General features: G+C 44.8%; 1 protein-coding gene across 4 annotated transcripts; it reads right to left on the bottom strand.

Annotated features, from left to right (window-relative positions):
- Nucleotides 1-11,169: 11,169 nt before the first annotated feature.
- Nucleotides 11,170-19,109, bottom strand: LOC118226812. 4 transcript variants are annotated; one of them, XM_035416730.1, is made up of 4 exons: nucleotides 18,809-19,084; nucleotides 13,154-13,320; nucleotides 12,393-12,611; nucleotides 11,170-12,198 (listed from the first exon to the last, which is right to left on the bottom strand). In XM_035416730.1, the coding sequence occupies exons 1-4, from the start codon at nucleotides 18,929-18,931 to the stop codon at nucleotides 12,150-12,152; spliced, it is 558 nt and encodes a 185-aa protein (XP_035272621.1). In that variant the 5' UTR covers nucleotides 18,932-19,084; the 3' UTR covers nucleotides 11,170-12,149. The 4 variants fall into 4 exon arrangements, 1 of the variants encoding a protein (XP_035272621.1); XR_004765104.1 differs by lacking the exons at nucleotides 11,170-12,198; nucleotides 12,393-12,611; nucleotides 13,154-13,320 and adding exons at nucleotides 16,163-17,836; nucleotides 18,150-18,350 and having other exon boundaries at nucleotides 19,014-19,109; XR_004765102.1 differs by lacking the exons at nucleotides 11,170-12,198; nucleotides 12,393-12,611; nucleotides 13,154-13,320 and adding exons at nucleotides 16,163-17,836; nucleotides 18,150-18,350.

The raw sequence follows: 19,109 nt of genomic DNA, 5'->3' as shown, positions 1-19,109 counted from the left end.
GGAGATAGGGAACGTGATTCATAAATAACACCACTGAGAAGAACCAGGAGTGAAACTGATGTAATTAATCAGTTCTCCCTGGTGGAGACGAGGTCAGTGCTGGGTTCCAAAATCGTTCAGTCCCAGCCAGAGATGTGACAATACATGTATCTAAAATGTAAGATGCCTGTCATTTATTTAAAAGTCAAAGGCATTTATTTAATTGAAAACTGGTGGTGGTTGCCCTTGTGTACACAGAGGGTTGTTTGAGAAAGGGCATTCAGGAGGTATAAAGCTCATTCTTCTCTCTGTTTGCAAAGAGACATAAAGGAAGGGAGAGAGATAGAGAGAGATAGACAGAGAAAGAGAGAGAGGGGGGAGAGGGGGAGAGAGAGAGAGAGAGAGAGAGAGAGAAGAGAGAGAGAGAGAGAGAGAGAGAGAGAGAGCGGTCTTTTGTCTCTGGCTTTTTGCTGAAGGAATGCAGCAGTGCCGATATCGCTCACAGACAGCCTGTCTGAATTCTCTGCTCTTGTCTTCAGAAGATGAGATGATAATGGGCAGGAAGTTTGCGTTATAAAATGGTGTGTGTCTGGGGGAGGGGGGGGGGTGGTCTGATGGGAAAAGCTGAAGGTTGACATTATATGAAAATTCTGTCCAAACTACATTGGTTTCCTGTAAAATACCACATACTTTCACAATTTTTTCTCTCTTCAACTAGAATTCACATAAACAGGACATAATCACGTCCTGTATGTGCAGTGCACTAGTAAAGTCGTGTCTGACTGGATACTGTCTGCAACTGTATGTGTTATTTGGAACAAACTAGCAATGTCATCTGTATGAATTTATTTGCTTTGTTTTTTTGTATATTTTTAATACCATGTAAGGTGACCTTAAGCATTCAGAAGGCACAGAATCCGATTGAAACAATTTAGTAATCTATTCAATACAATCTTATTTGTTTCGAATCTTGAATATATGGTAATCCAGTGTTTTTTTCCTTCATTTTTTATTTCATTTATGTGTGAAGATTGTATCGCATTGGGGCATCAGCATTCGTTTCTGATCTTGGATCCACGAACAAAGCGATCAGTCTGTTTATCAGGGCGTCTAGACGCTAAAAAACCTTGGGGCAACGTAGGAATGCTTCCTCACCTCAGGTGAGCCCTGAATGGAAATACTTGCCCCTGGCACGAGCAACGCCCATTCCCCGCACTCGTCTGTGATTGACGCCCTCCCTCTCCCCCCCTGCTCGCAGGTGTGTTTTCAACTCCTGTCACGCGTTTCTACACGACGGCAGCAGGTGTGCTCCTTTACGTGGCAGTTGGAGGGAACGGGTGCGGACTCACCCTGTGCCGTTTTCTGGTCCGTGCCTGTCACTCACAGTGTGAAGTGTTCCTGTTCTCTGTCACAGGGGGCCATTTTAGCTTGTTTTCAATTTGGTCATTACCATCAACTTGACAGGTGCCACAGTCAGAAACCACAGTAGAAGGGGAAAATTGACATTTGAAGAAATATTCATAATGTTACGGAAGCAGAAGAGGGGTGGGGATGACAGCAGCCAATAAATCAGAGTGGCCATATAGGTATTGTTCATTATATGAACACAGAAAACAGGATATATGTGTATCTGCCTGAATCCTTTCCTGGAAAATCGGGGTGGGCAAAGGCAAAGAGGTCCATATTTGTTTCTGCATTTCATACAAAACTTCTGCCCTTCATTATTAATTAGCCCAATCATATAATCATCTTTATTTTAGCTATTCATTCACAAGTTCATTAATGACAGCTGAAAATGGTTCCTGAGTCACAACATGAAACATCTTATTGTGATCTAATCTACGATTAAACTAGCATAAGTGTATTCAGCTAAATACCTAACTTGATCAGCATAATTTATGATGCTCCATTAAATATACTTTTTAGGACCAAATCCCTCGCTACTGTGTGTTAGCATTAAGCATTGTATAATGTATAGAGGATGTCCGAGTTGGGTGGGGAGGGTATGATTAGATCTATCAGTGGCATATATCAGTCATTTCCTGATGGTATCCTGAGATAGGCACATTTAAATGTAATTTATAATAGCATGAAACACAATGCAGAACAGAACTGAGACAGAAACACAATGGAACACTGAGACAGAAACACAATGGAGCACAGCACTGAAACAGAAACACAATGGAGCACTGAGACAGAAACACAGTGGAACACCGAGACAGAAACACAGTGGAACACTCAGACAGAGACACAATAAAACAGCACTGAGACAGAAACCCAATGGAGTACAGCACTGACGCAGAAACACAATGGAACACTAAAACAGAAACACAATGGAGCGATGGGAGAGAAACACAATGGAGCACTGAGACAGAAACACAATGGAGCACTGAGACAGAAACACAATGGAGCACTGAGACAGAAACACAATGGAGCACTGGGAGAGAAACACAATGGAACACTGAGACAGAAACACAATGGAACAGCACAGAGACAGGAACACAATGGAGTACAGCACTGACGCAGAAACACAATGGAACACTGAAACAGAAACACAGTGGAGTAGAGCACTGATGCAGAAAGACAATGGAACACTGAAACAGAAACACAATGGAACACTGAGACAGAAACACAATGGAACACTGAGACAGAAACACAATGGAGCACTGAGACAGAAACATAATGGAACACTCAGACAGAAACACAATAAACCAGCACTGAGACAGAAACACAATGGAGCACTGGGAGAGAAACACAATGGAACACTGGGACAGAAACACAATGGAGCACTGGGAGAGAAACACAATGGAACACTGGGACAGAAACACAATGGAGCACAGCGCTGAGACAGAAACATATTGGAACACTGGGACAGAAGCACAACGGAGCACTGAGACAGAAACACAATGGAACACTGGGTCAGAAACGCAAAGGAGCACTGAGAGAGAAACACAGTGGGGCACAGCACTGTGAGAGAGGTCAATGGAGAAGGCCAGCACCACCAGAGGCCTGTCTGCCAGTCACTCCGCAACTGTGATGTCCCTCTGCCCTCAGTGGGGGGCGCTGGTCACCATGAGCATCTTAGTTCTTATTTCAGAATTCCACATACCTGTCAAAGGGTTGTGTATAGACTTCCTCTGGAGAAGCTGCCTGTATAAGGAGTTCTACTTCAGATGTGCTGGGACTCTATCTCTCTTTTCATTTTTCACTCGCCTGTTGGGCTTGTGGATATTTTGTACACTCCCAGTAGCCTTTTGTGAACAAACCCCTTTTTTGTGCAAAGACATTGCCTTAGTTCTGTTTATGGTTGTTGGGGTGCAGCCGGACCATTCACACTGAGGAAAACACAGCACAATGTTTCCTCCATTTTTCCCTGGCAGCATAACACTTTTTTTATCCTTGATTGGCATTGATACTGAAGCAGCACTCTTTAAAAAGCTGAGAAAAGCAGGAAGTGTGGCTAATTGGTGGTCAGGGAAAGATAGGTCAGGGGTGATTAGATTCCTACTAAGTTTAGGGCTTGGCCATCTTATCTTACTCTGGAGGAGCCGGGAAATGTGGTGTGGGGTTACCCAGTTGTATCGATCCGACCACGTGCATTCAACCGGCTGTCTATAAAAAAAAAGGAAAATTGAGATATGGTAGGACACCTTTCTATGGGGCAATGTCCATTGAGAACTCCCACAGTGAAAAAGTGGGATGGTCTTTTCGTGGTTTAATTTCTGTCCCACACATCGCCGGTTATGCAGCTCTAAGTCTCGCGTGGGCTGTTTTTGTGAAGGAGGAAGATTCCTCTCCTTGGTTTCTGTCACTATAGCAACTGTTGCGTCAACATGGCACAAAAGGTGACACATGGACAATAAAGCCCCCACTCGTGTGTATTAGGAGATGACCTCTTTGGCCTCTGCTCACCTGTCCCACACAAAATCCACTTGCGGGCATGGTGCAGCCACAAAAGGAATGTAGAGTGACTAAAAGCACTGAAACAATTCAGGAAATGTGCCTATTAACTTCACTTCATTCCACAGGGGAGCATCGGCCAGTAATACTGCACTCCCAGCAGATAATGGATGTTAGCAGAGCCGTTTCTGTCTTCTGCTCACCAGTCTCCATATTTGTTGCAGTCCTGCTGAGAGCAGGATTGAGATTTCCTGCATGTCCCACCCTGACCACGGAAAGGGGGGGGGGGGGGGGAGAATAAGAGAAGGGAGAAGAGAGGAGGGATTGTTGATCACATTGGAATGAGTTATTTACTAGGATCCAGTGCTGGGTTGCGTTTGTCTGGCATTCAGGAAGAAGGGAGATCAGTGATTGTAAAAATAAAGCGGAACCGTAGTGTCAGCAGTTCCAAAATCGTCCAAGTCCAACCCCCCCCCCCCACTTAATGAGCAGATACATTTCCTGTGTCCTGTGTCACATGCCTCATTGAAATACAGCCTTACATATTTTCAAGTACAGGAAATATTAGATGAATATTTATTAGTAAGGCATATTACGACAGGATGTGCACTGAAACTAGCATCTAGAGCACGTAAGTAATGCAGCGTTTCATTCGGCTGGCGTGAACTTGGAACATATAACGTATAATAAACAATCCTTTCTCCCCCCTGCACATCTCCAGATTAGTGAGCACTGTATTGCGATTCCTGTGTACTCTTGAAGGGCCTTTCCCATGATGAGATGTGGATGTCTGACTGCTTTCCAGCCCCTCGGTCTCAGTGCCGGACCGGTGCACGGCGGGTGAACCGCGCTGCTGTGATGGACGTAGTGTGGAAGACGGTGTGGGCGGAGCGCTGCGCCGGCGAGCCGGGACGTGCCGCAGAAGATTCCCGGCGGTAGCACGCGCGTGTGGGAGGAGGAGCTCTCGCATTCGCGCACGAAACAGTCTCATCTCTACCCCTCTCCGTCTCAGCAGCAGTAGGTGTAATTGATGGCAGCTAGTGCTCGTGTGGAATGCCTGCCATGGTTTTTTGCCTACGTACGTGCATGCCGTTTTAATATTCATTAATTATATACTCAACTAATCCTTTACTTTTTCCACATCATGAATTCACAGATACATGCGCCTACATCTGTTTCGTGCTCTCTGCGCTGCCCCCGATATGGATTTTATGTCAGTCCTCCCCCCGTTTTGGTGCGACTCTGACTTTGTGTTAGCAGGAGAGAGAAGGAGAGAAATCTCACGGCCTCGCTGCAGTTATCGAGGGCGCCGTCAACAAAGGAGAAATTCACAAGCCCACTCCAGAATCCGTGTCATGAGCGGCCCGCCACTGTGAAATGCTCTTTATCTGGAAATGATTTCTTTTTAACCACTTCAAAGAAGCACAAGTTTACAACAGAAAGGGAATTTTTTTCTGTGTGAAACAGGCTTGAAGCATGAAGTCACTGCTATTCTAAGGACATTAAGCTGCAGGAGCGTGTACCAGTCATGCTGTCCGGCATCATAATAGTTTCAACGCTCATTAGTTATTGTGGAGGAAAATCTTCTCCTTCCAGGTTTTGAGGTGAGATCTTGCTGCAGCGTCGACGATGTAAGAAGAAAGAACTCTAACACTAAAACTCTTATGAATTATTTATTTTTACACAAGCTTGCGGGAGGTCCTGTCACCCTTGCAGAGGAAAGAGGAAACCCTCCGAACAGTGGAAATGCGTAGATTTTATACGGTCAAACTTCCTTCTACTGAGACAGTCTCATCCAATCATCTTAAAGTCGATCAAGGACTATTGCTTATATGACTAGTAACGACAAAAGGTTCTTTCCATCATCTATTTCTGACTGTTACTGGGTCAACGGTTAGGTTTCAGTCCATGGGCCTCTGTATGTTCTGGCTAGTCTGAAGTTCCCGTTTTCTTAAAACACTGCATAGGACATCTATTTCGGGACCTGCACAAACATCTCTATAGCTCAGCACCACTATTACAAAAGTTTTCATAATAATGATCTTTTGAGTTACGCGCATACATTTATAACCATATCCCTGATTAATCAATACAATATTTTAATAAGCAATATGCAGAGATATAAAAGTATAAAAGAATATAAAAGGCATAAAAGGATACAGAAAATCTAAGAAGTATAAAAACATTAAAAGATATATGAAATTATGAATATAAAACCAATAGAAGAATAGGCATACTTCCACATTAGTCAGGAATAGGGTTATTGTAGAATATAAAATATATAAATATGTCAATACCTTTTTTGAGGTGAAAAATAATTAGATGTTTTATGGAAATCAAAAGTAACTTTTTTTTTTTTACAAACCCATTGACCTTTAAGGTCAGCACTTACACTTGTCAAGCGAAGGATCGATATGGCCAAGCCTTTACCAGGAGTTTGCTGCTTCAAATTCTGAGCCACACTTCGTATCTTTGGAGAAATCCTCTAAATCAGCACAACTGTGGGTCGCTCCCCTGGCTCTCCATTGGAGGCGGTCTCGAATGACCATTTTTCACTGCTTATGAGAAAGGTGTCCCATTGTGATTATAACCCACCCACTGACCTGGAAGCAAGTTCATTTCCTGTCCTAGAAAGGATCTCTCTCTGGGGCAGCAGGCCCACGTCCTATTTAGATTGATCGCCAGAGCACTTGCTGCTCTCGACTCACGTCTTCAGCTCAATTTCTGCGGTTTTATTTCAGTTGGGCTTTAAATTGTGGCCCACTCCTCCTGTCATCCGACCATCTGCAGTCAGTGTGCGGCCACCCCATCAATGAGATCCATCGACACATCTTAATTTTATTTAATTTTTTTAAAGAAAAAAAAAATTAACGCTTGGTTTTATTTTTCGTTAAGGGCAAATGTTCATCGAACTGTATCTGGGCTGACCCTGTGTAAAAACGTGGCTCTTGTGAAATGTCAACCATGATCACCCACGTAGGTCACACTGTCCGTTTTTGCCCTCGGATACCAAGTTGTTTTCGGTTGCGTGCTCTTTCAGTTGCGGGGTCAGAGGTTAAGGGAGGTGGGATTACATTCAGCCTTGAGTTAGACCTGCCTCTGCCCTCTTTAACAAGCGACAACGACGGGCTTAGACCTTGTCAGACCTTGAAATTCTGTTTCTACAGCACTGAATTGACCGAATCATGAAGAAACTGTTTGCAAAAAGGTATTTGAGTCCACGTGTGTGTTTCTGAGTATGCAAAGGTATGTATCTGTGTGTACACAGGAGAGAATGTGTGTGCATGCATTTGAAAGAAGATACTCCAGTCTTTTGGAGAATAATAAATGTGACACCTTCTCCTTTGACCTTTAACCTGTGATTCATAAGGTCACCTGACTCAAAGCTCTAAAATTTCCTTCACAATAGCATATGGGTTATGCCATACTGAAAACCAGTACTCTGTATAACCCACATTTTAAGTTCAGCAGTTTCCGTGTCTAAAAACGTTTGGTCAGATTTCCCATTAAGACATACATGCTCCTTCAGTAAACAGACTGTGCATAGTGTATGACTGTGAATAACCAAACACCAAAGACTGGCCCTACTTTGTTTGTAATAATATACCTATAGGTCTGTTCAGTCCTTGCCCCCTATATTGCAGTTAACAGCTCTTCACACTTTCCTGCAAAGGTCAGTTTGGTTCATGCTGGAGTCCCCACCCCCATTATCCTGTTATCTGCTTTAACAGGTCTTTTAGGATGTAAAGTTAGCCTCTATCTCCGCAACAGATTTTGTTCACACTCCAACCTGATGTGACCCATTTCAAACCGACAGATTAAAACTCAAACCACACCTTCTAACCTTGTGTTTGAAATGGGCAGAAAACCCAAATACCTATATTCTCAGTTATGATTAGAACATACTCTCATCCCTGTATACCTCTGCAGTGCTGTTTCTTATTCCCACTGCAGTTGTTTCAGAAAGTATTTCAACTGAGACTATTTCAGACCATTAGTGCTACTCAAAATACCCTTTCCTCCAACACCACCACAACCCCCCTTCCGCAACAAAACCCAAGCCAATCTAGATCACGTTGGAATGTGGAATACATTGCAGCCTGAATTCAACACTAAGGTCAAACTTTTGATAATTAACCCGGGCTAGTTTGTGTTTCCTAGTGCTTTTGTCGGAGGGCAAAAATGTCCTTAAAACTCTCTCCTGTGGAAAATGTATGTGTGATCTGGACCTTGAACCAGTTGCAGTTTTGGGGTGGTAAAAAATCAATATAAAAACATTTGTCCTGTGTCGTTACTCACCACAACAATGTACAACCACGCTGCAACACTGGAAAAAAATGTGCTTATGTGGAATGTGTGCTATTTATATTATGTGAAGTATTTGAAGCTATTCTAACACCATGCATTGTGTGTAACACACCCAAAAGCATTCATTTTGATATTCAGTGCCCCAAGATGGTTCAGTCATTTTTTTTTCCATTCCAAAACTGATTACGAGGTGAGACTTCCTGTCAGCCACATTACCGTGACAACCTGAGGTCAGACAAACAAATGTTCATACTAAAACATAAAACTGTTGCTTGGGACCTGATGCATTTGTTGTTAAAATGAGAGAAACAAAAATGAACAAATAAATGCGTAAGACTCATCTGTGCCCAATCTGCTATGTGACAAACATGTACCCTGACCCAAATTCTCTTGTGGAAGAGCCCTCTGAAGCACTAACAAATTCTGGAGAGCACTGCATTTCCAAGCAGGAGTGACTGTTCTTCAGTGATATTGGTGCTTTGTTGAGCCGGATTCCGGAGTGGGGGTTGGGGTTGGGGGTGGTGCTGGTAGTGGAGGAGGGGGGTAGGTCTTTCTTTCTCCCGTTTCTCTCTCCAGTTTCTGTTTATGCTCAGCACAGTGGCGTTTGCTGTGAGGGGGTCGGGCCTTTGAGACGTGCCGAAATGCACATACACCCACACACAATCACACACAATCTCTCTCACACACGCACAGACAAACACACATGTACATATTACACACACATGCGCACACACACAATCACACACAATCTCTCTCACACACGCACAGACAAACACACATGTACATATTACACACACATGCGCACACACACAATCACATAGGTGCGCAAGCATGCACACACACACACACACACACACACACACACACACATATGCACTATCACACACACACAGTGCACATACACCCACACACAACCACACACACACAATCTCACACACACAGATGCACACAAACACATACATACACATGCACGCACACACACACACACAATCATACACACACACACACACAGTGTGCATACACATGCACGCACAAGCATACGCATGCTCACGCGCATGCAGAGGCTTCGCACAAACTCGCTGACCTCAAGTGGCGCCATCCCCCCTCCCCTTTCCTCTGCAGCAGGAATTCTTTACGAGGTAATGTATACACCCAGCTATACAGCTCTCAGCACCAGGCCATCTGTGCCTTGTGCGCACTGGTATGAACCCAACAACCCCGTCCTGAAAGACCCTCCCACTCCCCCTCCCCCTCCCCTTCCACTTCCACACTGTCACAGCTACCCTGAAGAGAGTTGTGGAAACCATTGACAAGGGTATCAGATAACAGTGTCAGTGGGTTCGCTAAAATTTTGTTATGATTTCCCATAGGCAAATACCTTATATGTCCTGACCCTCCTGAAACAGGTTTGTTTAAACAGCTAGCCGGATGGCTTTTCTGCTCTGTCTGCATTTCAGCACTCGCTTTAGAGCTGAAATTGTTCCATTATGAGCCATGAGCCCCTCAGCAGCCCCACTCATGACCATGGGCTGGGCAGAACTCAAATGGTGGTCTTGAATTTGTTTGCTGAAGGCTTCATTGAACATAATGTGAATAGAGTACAATAAATGAAATTAATCTGGGTAAGTAATGTAATCTGGAATACTTTCCAATTCAATAGAAATACTGCAAATATGACCTTAGCCATGACTAAGGTGTGACCATTAATTCACATATGCAGTATTTTGTTTGATTGCACTGGGTGAAATGCATTTTACGATGCGTTTTATGAACTAAAAGCTGCAGCTTCGGTGTGTGAGCGCTGGGTGTGCCTGTGTGTGCGTATATAATGTTTATGCTGCATATCAGGAAGGCAGCTGGAAGGAATTGGACCCGTTTCCTTTCTGTAGGGTCCGCAGACGACCTTGCAGTGGGCGGGTGGGCGAGAGGGAGGGGGAAGGTGCATGCCGGGACAGGCCGAAAACCAATGGGCGGGGGGAGGAGGGGTACACGCACGCGAAACAGCGAGGTACAAGCTGGGCCCGTTTCATTGGTTCCCGCTCCGTCTACAAATGATTAACCACTGAAAAGGCCCGGTTAAACCAGGACAGCGGGGCTTCGCCCCAAGTCATCACATTCTCCAGTGAAATAAACACCCCAATAGGATATACATATGCGAAGCCTTAAACGACCCATATGAGAAAGCCTTATATAACACACATGGAAGTCCTTAAATGCACCTCGTGAGCAGGGCAACAGATGCCAAATTCATACGAAAGGAAAGAAAACAAACACATTTAAAGACACCGGGCACTGCTGGAGTATGTTTTTTAAAAAGTGAAGGAAGTGCAGGTCCAGTTGTAATTACAAATGACTGAAACTGAAACGTTTTAACCCCCCACTAAAGAAAAAAAAAAGAAGTCTCCTTCTGGTTGCGCCCCAGCAGTGACACACTAAAATTAGGCCGTGCTGGAATTCAAGATGCTAAAGCCACAAAGCCACAGGGCTCAGTGGGGGCTTTAGGAATCGAGGGCTAAGTGTATAGATTAGCCAAAGCAGCACAGCATTCAGAACCAACACCCTCCCCCATTGCGCCGTGCGCCCCCCCCCCCCCCCGAACTGCATCAGCACAGTCAGCTACTCCCAGTCCCATTTGCGCCTGACCTACTTTGTATTTTTTTCCCTTTGTAAAGGTCGAGGGGCCAGGGTCAGACAACCCTCCCACCAAGGCTTCAAGGAGCTGCAAGAACCTGAAATTTTCCACAAATCTTTCCTCCCAAGTTAGTCATGAGCCAGGAGTCCACAGCAGGTGACTTAGAGGGAAGGGCTTGTTTGCACTCACCAATAAACATGAATCTGACTAAAAACACTGACAAATGAACACCAACTCTTGAGCCAGAGTCCCTCACTGGACATGTAGCTATTGCCTGCAAGAATCACGTGCGTCAATGTGTGTGTGCGTGTGCGTGTGTGTGCACGCATGTGTGTGTGTTTGACAAAGACTTTTCATGAATTTATCTTTATTTTACTAAATTGTTAAAGACAACTTGAGTCATGTCAAGAAAAGGAAAATTAAAATTTGAAACTTAACTGAGTGACAGATAGAAAGATAGAGACTGAGATAGTGATAGAGACAGAGGTGCACTTTCATTTTCATTTTTTCAAATACTGTGATACATAACTGGAATCACAATCCAATTTATAACTAAATAACTAAACACAATTTCCAGCGTTCAATAATTAGATGAAACATCCATGAAAATATCTATATGTATTTTTTTGAAAATACTGTATCTATTTGTAATACTATGCCAATCATGCATACTTGAATTTGAAAGAAAGAGGTAGATTAGAGAGAACACCAATATCAGCACAGTGTACCAAGTAGCCCCATTTCCCAGAATGCACTGTGACTTCTTATTATCCCCCAGATTCTAATGTCTACAGTCCCCTCGCATTCATAGAGAGATCTGTCACCAACCTCTTCAGTTTCTCTTTTCTATCTCACTCACATTCCCCTATCCCCACCCTTTAGATCAGTCCCTGAAACTGCTCCAGTCTCAAATCCCTTTGTTCGTTGAAACATTTAGAAAAAAATCCCATAGTAAGTACAAATAGACACCACCCTTCTATAGAGGGTTATAAAAACATATACATACGCACAAAGGCATGTATGCACATATACCCTCACAATGAATGGAAACACAAGAGTTCATACAAACACACTTCAATACATACATCTATACAGTATGAATTCCCTGAAATGCAGTCTCAAATTTGCATGCCACTTAAACTGAACAAACACTCAGGGCTGGTTTGGTAGGTAAAACGAGGACGGCTGAAAGTTGGCAAACATCCAAACAGCCAGAGCAGTGAGGAGATGGCTCCCTCTGAAAGTTAGGCTCGTCTTTTCTCCCAGCGGAAGAGATACAGTGTAGAATAACTCCCATCAGCCATTGCGATTCCTGACTCCCAAGGTCGTCTCAGTGGAAGCGGGAACGGAGCTGGAGAAAGGCCAGGTTCTTTTTGACTCTAAAGATTTGGGACGAGTTCCAAAATGGAAGAAGGAAAGAAAGAGCCCCGTCGCAGCCCTGTCGGGGGCCTCAAGATGTTATGAGCAAATGGCGGACATGATCTCCAGAGTCTGATAAACAAACCTGGCGTTACAAAACGCCGCATTTCTGTTATATTTATGTGAAGAGGGGAGGGAAATGTACTCCTCATACCTGAGCCCGGAGGCAACAGTGAAGAACCGAACCGGTCCCGGTCCACCGCACAGACAGCGTTCCCCCAGAACCGTAAGGGCCTCGTTTCTATCCCTCACAGGAGCCGTCTTTGCGAGAGCACCATGGTTCCTCTCCCAACAACGTGCGTCATGGTGTGGGCTGCACACCTCCAGCGCTGGCCAGGAATGCCCGGTTTCTGCATGGTGTTTCTGGGGTGTTCTGTGCGTAGGTAGGCCCAAGTTTACATCTGACTATCGGACCCTGTGGGCTCATTCCAGTGACTTATTTTCCCTCCTTGGATCACTTCCTCACGTATTTTCCTCATTAATTAGCTCCACCCAACAGAGGATGAGATGTAAGGATGAGATACGAGGACAGAGGAATCGAGACAAGATGTGAGGTAAATAGAACGTCTTTACTTAGTCAGTTTGACTAAGTAAAGTGTCAGTTTGAAGCGACATCAATTGCTAATGACGTGTTGCGCAGTGGTATCACCTGTCAGTGAGCTTGTAACGGATTGTTCTGTACTGATTGTTTTGAAAGGACAGGGATTAACGTTAAGCATTGAAAGTTGCATTTCTTATGCAGTAACAAACAAAATGAACCATATGGGAAACAAAAACATCTGCTTATGCTTAACTATAATGTTTTCTAGCCTCTTTTTCATGAATAAATGTGGCTTTTGTTAATCTTGAAGAATGAGAGTTATTATGGATTAAAGTGCTTTATTATAAATGGAAAGGAATAGTATAAGCACTTACATGGTGTTCCCGCCACGTTTCAGACTTTGGTCGATGTTGAGAGGTGGATCGTTCATACGCCACGTGTTCTGAGAAAAGACTTGCACTTGTGCATCCTCCCTGAAGCTTTCTCTGGGAGCCTCCTCGCTCCTTGTTCCTCCAAGGAGCATGTAAGGAATTGGAATGTCCTTAAAGATGAGGATGGATAACATAAGTAACTGGAATGAGCCCAAAGACTATGCCACACTCTACGGCAGCGAAAAAAACGGTAAGTGAGGGTGGCCCTCTTCTTAATTTGGATCTTTTTTTAAATGCCTGACATAAACCCTGGACAGTGTCTGTCTGCCATAAGCTTAATTTACTCATTAGATTTTTGCTCTATTTATTCACTAGATATTAGGTTGATTTATTTGTAAGATATGAACTTTTCTATCTGTCAAATATGAGCTTGGTTCGCTGGTTAGATTTTAGAAATTGATGACCTACAGATGAGCTACAGATTCCAGCGCTCTGAAATATAAAACTAAAGCTTTTTTTGGGGGGTTTTGTTGAAGCGCCGCAGGATGCTCGCCAGTGTAAAAGTTTCCCTTCACCTTCTTTCCCTTCTTCCACGTGTGAAGAAGAAGTGTTTGAAGGAGGAGCAAGGGTGATGGAGATGAGCAATCATCTTCTGTCAGTGTGACGTGTTCTTTCTTGGCTTGTTCAGCCTCTCTCAGCTCTGAAGTATCCAGTTTCAAAGATTGTTTAGCTGACAATGTTCACACACGTACAGAAAAGCACAAACCCCTCCTAAAACTATAAAACTACATTTATAGGTAACCTTTGCACGATATGGTCACATGGTAAGTCTTACTATTGCCTTGGCCTCATGCTACCGGCACTGATAGGCTAATGTCTCTCCATGTGCAAAATGACAAGACCAGATGACCTCTGGTAATCAAAGCTTCCCAAAGGTACAAGTGTAAATTGATGTTTCATCCAACACGTGTTCCAAACCAAATCTTGCCAGAAGGAATTATGCCCCTGCACCAGAATCATGCCCCTGCACTTCGGAGTGAGTTAGTGGGATTGTCAACAGGGAATACCCTTCCAACTGAAACCCTCTCTCCCTGGGCAACACAGTACACAGCTGTATGGCACTCCCACAAGACTACCACTTACAGACCACACAAACACAATCTGAATGCGTATCAGGACAATGTTAGAACCATCTCACTACCTCCTACAGTCATTCTAGCAGGATCTCAAACCTGTTTTTCTGTACTGGTTTTGGGTTTTGGTCAATACTGGGATCTTAAGGGCCACTTTTCCCAGTCAGACCATCCAGCTGCTCTGCACTCTGCCCAACATCCCTCGTCTGCACATTCACCAGGTGTGCCAGGGCCCTTGAAAAGGAGATGATGATCACAGCCTGGATGAAAAGAGCAATGCACATGAAATGCGCAGAGCAAGTTCAGTCAAGAAACTCTCGCTGCAGCCGGCCATCGGTCGGCCTCAACGACCACATATTCTCATTCGCAACCAAAAACATAAACACATTACTCCATGTTCTCATACACAACCAATTGCATACACACGCCACTACATGTTCTCGTACTCAACCTATCGCATACACACACCACTAATGGAGTGCCTTTTTAAACTGACAGTCAGATCTCTCAGGTGCTGCTGATTGTCTGTGCTACAGTACATGCTTCAGCTCACTGAATTGGGCTCACTCTACACCTCCCAAGCTTCCACCTAATGTTTGGATCTGCATCTAGGTACTGGGGGGAGTGGGGGGGTATTTCTCCCATTTTGTGGGGGATATGTATTGTGATCCTTGTTTGATGGGTTAATCCACGCTGGCGTGTGCACAGATGTACCTAAAGCAGGTCCTTTCAGTGTCAAACCAAAAATAATTACTTTGCATATTCATTAGTACATTAGTAGTCTAAATACGTGAGTTGTCCGGGCTGAAATAAATAAAAGATCAATAAAAGGGTCAATAACACTGTACTCAGGCTGCCTGTTATTCCTTACAGAAGCATCCTCTCAGGTTACGTTAAAGAGGAGCATCACATCTACAAATGGCAAAAAAACTTCTATTTTTTAACTGCATGTCATTTTACAGAAAAGAGACCGAAGCTTGTGTGTATCTCTGACACGCTGCTGGGTCTCGCTGAGAAAACACAGAGCTGTTTTTACAGAGACATGCTGATATGCATTGCTGTATGCTTAGCCAGTTGGGTTGCTTATTATTGTGTAAGGATAAACCAGCATGTTAAAACTAGTTACAATCAACCCACATCTAAAAAAAAAGATGGCTTTTGAGAGAGAGAGAGAGAGAGAGAGAGAGAGGGTGTGTGTGAGAGAGAGAGAGAGAGAGAGAGAGTGTGTGTGAGAGAGAGAGAAAGACAAAGAGACAAAGAAAGAGAGAGGGAAACAGAGAGAGCTAGAGAGAAATGTTCATAGAACAGTCTGAATGCAGTACTGGCAAGATTGCTGCAGACAGAGATCTTTTAAATAACAAAGCGAATGATTTTAGAAAAAGCAAAATAAAAAAACCAGAAGGCATTGTGCAACGTGAGGCGGCTGAGCGCGGCGGAGTGCTGGACGGTCGGGCAGTACCGCCGGACGGGAAGGCTGCGTGCCGGAATTTCACAGTGTTTCCGGGAGGTTCCATCAGCTGTGATCGCTCTCTGCTCCTCGCATCGTGTGTAGCCCAACTCTCCTGTGCACGGAGCAGCCCGGAGTTACATAACTGCGTTAAAATAAACCCCCGGTCACATGCTACTCTTCAGCCCTGCGGATAGACACACAGTCGCTTCAATCGCCCTGACTAGAGATTAATACGTGTGCGCAGACAGCCACACACACACACACACACAGATTAAATATTCAGTTGTGATTTGATGGCAGAAATACAGCACTCCCTTCATTGTGAAATCACACACGTGTGTGTGTGTGTGAGCGTGTGTGTGTGTGTGTGTGTGAAAAAGGGGTGGGGCTTATTTTCTTGCAGTGTGGACTCTGCATGCAGGCTCGTGGTTCCTTTTTCATTTTTATTTGTATTGAAATTGCAAAACCAGCACCTTTAAAGTGACACATCTCAGAACAGTGCTCAGCTTCAACGCACACTAAGGTTAGCACATACATTTCATTTAACACATACAGCTGTCTCCACTGCCTGGTGTTCCCCCAACCCCATGGGAGAGGCTGTCAAGCTTTTAACTGTTCATAAACCAGAACCAGACAAATGAAGAGCTCCTCCTGTAGACGCAGGAAAGCTGTTTAGGTGCATAAGCAAGTAACTGTGCCGTTTAAAAGAGGCAAACAGATTCACTGCTGTATTAATGAACCAAAGCACAGCATGGAGTCTCTAAAAGTGGATTAGCCCTTCTCCCGTTTCCTGTTTCCACAGTTTTAGTCTTGCCCACAATAATGTAATAATCTTGAGTATAATTTACGCAAGTGGACGATGCACTTCCCTGCCATCTAAAAAAATCACATATTTTTTTCAGCAAGAGAACCCATGTATGGTGGCCATGCCCAACTATTAAGCAACAGTGCCTTCGTACACCAACCCATTCCCCCATACCCTATGTCCCCTTGGCTTCTGAAGGGAGATTTCAGAATTGCCAGGAGGAAAGTGTATTTTTAATGTGATATATTATCTATTCAGTTTCTTCAGCTGCAGGAAAGAGGAGCTGATTTATCTTCAATAAAGAAAGAAATATTGTTGGTGTACAGCACAATATACAATTTACAATAAAACAGTCCAATTGATTTACTGGGGGAGGGGGAAATTATATAATACAATCTGATCCTTTGAACAAAGTGGTAAAGATGTAAAGTCCTAGGAAATATATGAGAAAAACATACATTTTACCAATGTATAGTAAATCATTACGGTACATCGTAAAGTCACAAGAGTAGTCTGTCTTGTGCTGGTTCATGTCAGAGCCAAAACTACAGAGAGGAGGAAAGGCGGGGCCTATAGGGACTGTCCTCAAACAGTGCAACACACATATCAGCACATGTCTGCATATGTTAGAAACTTAGACAGTCACACCTTTACTTACAAAAGCACTCATTGATATGCAGGCAGGCATTTACTCATGCACAAGCACATGCAAGCACCACATGCAAACACAGCCACACTCACAAACACATGCAAGCACGAGCTCACGCAGAAACACATGCAAGCACAACCCCATGCACAAACACATGCAAGCACGAGCTCACCCAGAAACACATGCAAGCACAATCCCATGCACAACACATGCAAGCTCAAACTCATGCACAAACACATGCAAACGCAACCCCATGCACAAATGCATGCATACACAACTTCATGCGCACACATACAAATACACGGAGTGCACAGGGATGTGCACATGCACAAACAGACACGCACACCCACAGTTACACGCGAAGACTCACGTGCACACGCACGCACAGACTGCCTGAGAATCAGGATGGCACTGCTAAATTCCCTTCCTTTTTATGAATGAGCTCGAAAGGGAGCGACTATCTGGACAGAGCCCACTCCTCGCTCTGAATCATGCAGGCTCCCTGACAGCGCTCGTAAATCACCGTGCCAATTCTCAGGGCTGATTCATCCTCAGCCGTGACGCCGTGAAGCAGAGACGAGAGACAGAGACCGAGAAAGAGAGGCTTCGGGGACCCGAGACTCACTAGGACTGGCACAGTGCCCGTTTCCTTAAAAAACAGAAAGAGAGAGAGAGAGAGAGAGAGAGAAAAGGGAGAGTAAACAAAACCGCAATAATACTACACAACGTTTACAAACCGATCCAGCGAATGACCAGTTCATTCCACGGTTACTCTACAAGCGGACATCGCTTTTTTTTTTCTTTGTGTCTTTCTTAGGCGTCATTTAAGATACAAATGCCTAAGTCTCACACGGTGTCCCTAACGCTCATAAAATGAGAAGTTTAAGGGCGCTGCGGCTTGATGTGGTGGGAGGCAGCACCGCAGTGACACATTCACACCGGCGTTCGGGTACATTGCGTACCTGCACCTCAGCATGTAGGCGGCAGCCGCGCACGCAGCGGCAACAGGGTGGCACCGAGCCCCAGCCGCTGTTAAATATTTATTTTCCGACGCTCCCATCTGGAAATAGCCCTGATGGATGGGAGCGACTCTGAGGGGCGGGAGGACGAGGGGGGCGGGCGGTTCACCGGGGTCTTACGGGATGCTGGAGGACCCGAAACCCCTGTACAACCGAAAACAAAACGAGGTGGTCGGTAACAAGCTGTTTTCGGTCTGGCGTTGCATTGATTGCCGCTGCGCGAGGAACAGGATGCAATGTGCCGTTTACTTCTGGGCGACGTGGGTTCAAAGCTTAGGGGAGAGCAAATTGCTAACCCTCCCCCCCAACCCCCCATCTTGGGGCAGTAGAAACAATGCGTTATAACATTCTCTGACTCGTGCAGGAAGCGAATTGCTGAACACAAGACAGGCAGCCAGTGCCAGGAAAATGTCGCAACGGGGCAAAGGATACGCGCCTGCAGAGGAACACCGAGCTTATTTACTATAAACCAGAACATCTTGCCCTCCCTCTGCGTCTACTCACCGCACACTGCCTGTGACGGGGGTTTTTTTCCCTCGTGGACATACGGTTTGCAAACTGTTGTTCGTTCTTTTTTTTTTGGTGAATACTGAGACCCTTACCACAGCAGCCCTGAGACGAGCCGGAAGAATGACTCTCTCGAGATCCGCTGCGGGGACGGGCCTAGATTTCCGTGACGTGGCAGTCAAAACAAACTCGCTCGCGACGTGTGGACAGAGGAGCATGCAGCAAACCGGGGTGCTGAAGCAAGGCCTTCCCAGAAACGGCTAGACCATGTGACTTATTTAAAGGCGGACGGGTACGCACCTACTCGTTAAACTGTCTGGCCGCCATCGCCGAATTCAGGAAATGTCCCTCTCTGTGTGCTCGCGTAGCCCTCTCAGCCCCACAGAGAGGGCGAGA

Source organism: Anguilla anguilla, chromosome 5, assembly GCF_013347855.1.
Source record: "Anguilla anguilla isolate fAngAng1 chromosome 5, fAngAng1.pri, whole genome shotgun sequence".
In the NCBI taxonomy this organism is placed as follows: Eukaryota; Metazoa; Chordata; class Actinopteri; order Anguilliformes; family Anguillidae; genus Anguilla; species Anguilla anguilla.
The sequence above is the reverse complement of the archived record's forward strand: the minus strand, read 5'-3'. Positions and strand labels throughout refer to the sequence as shown.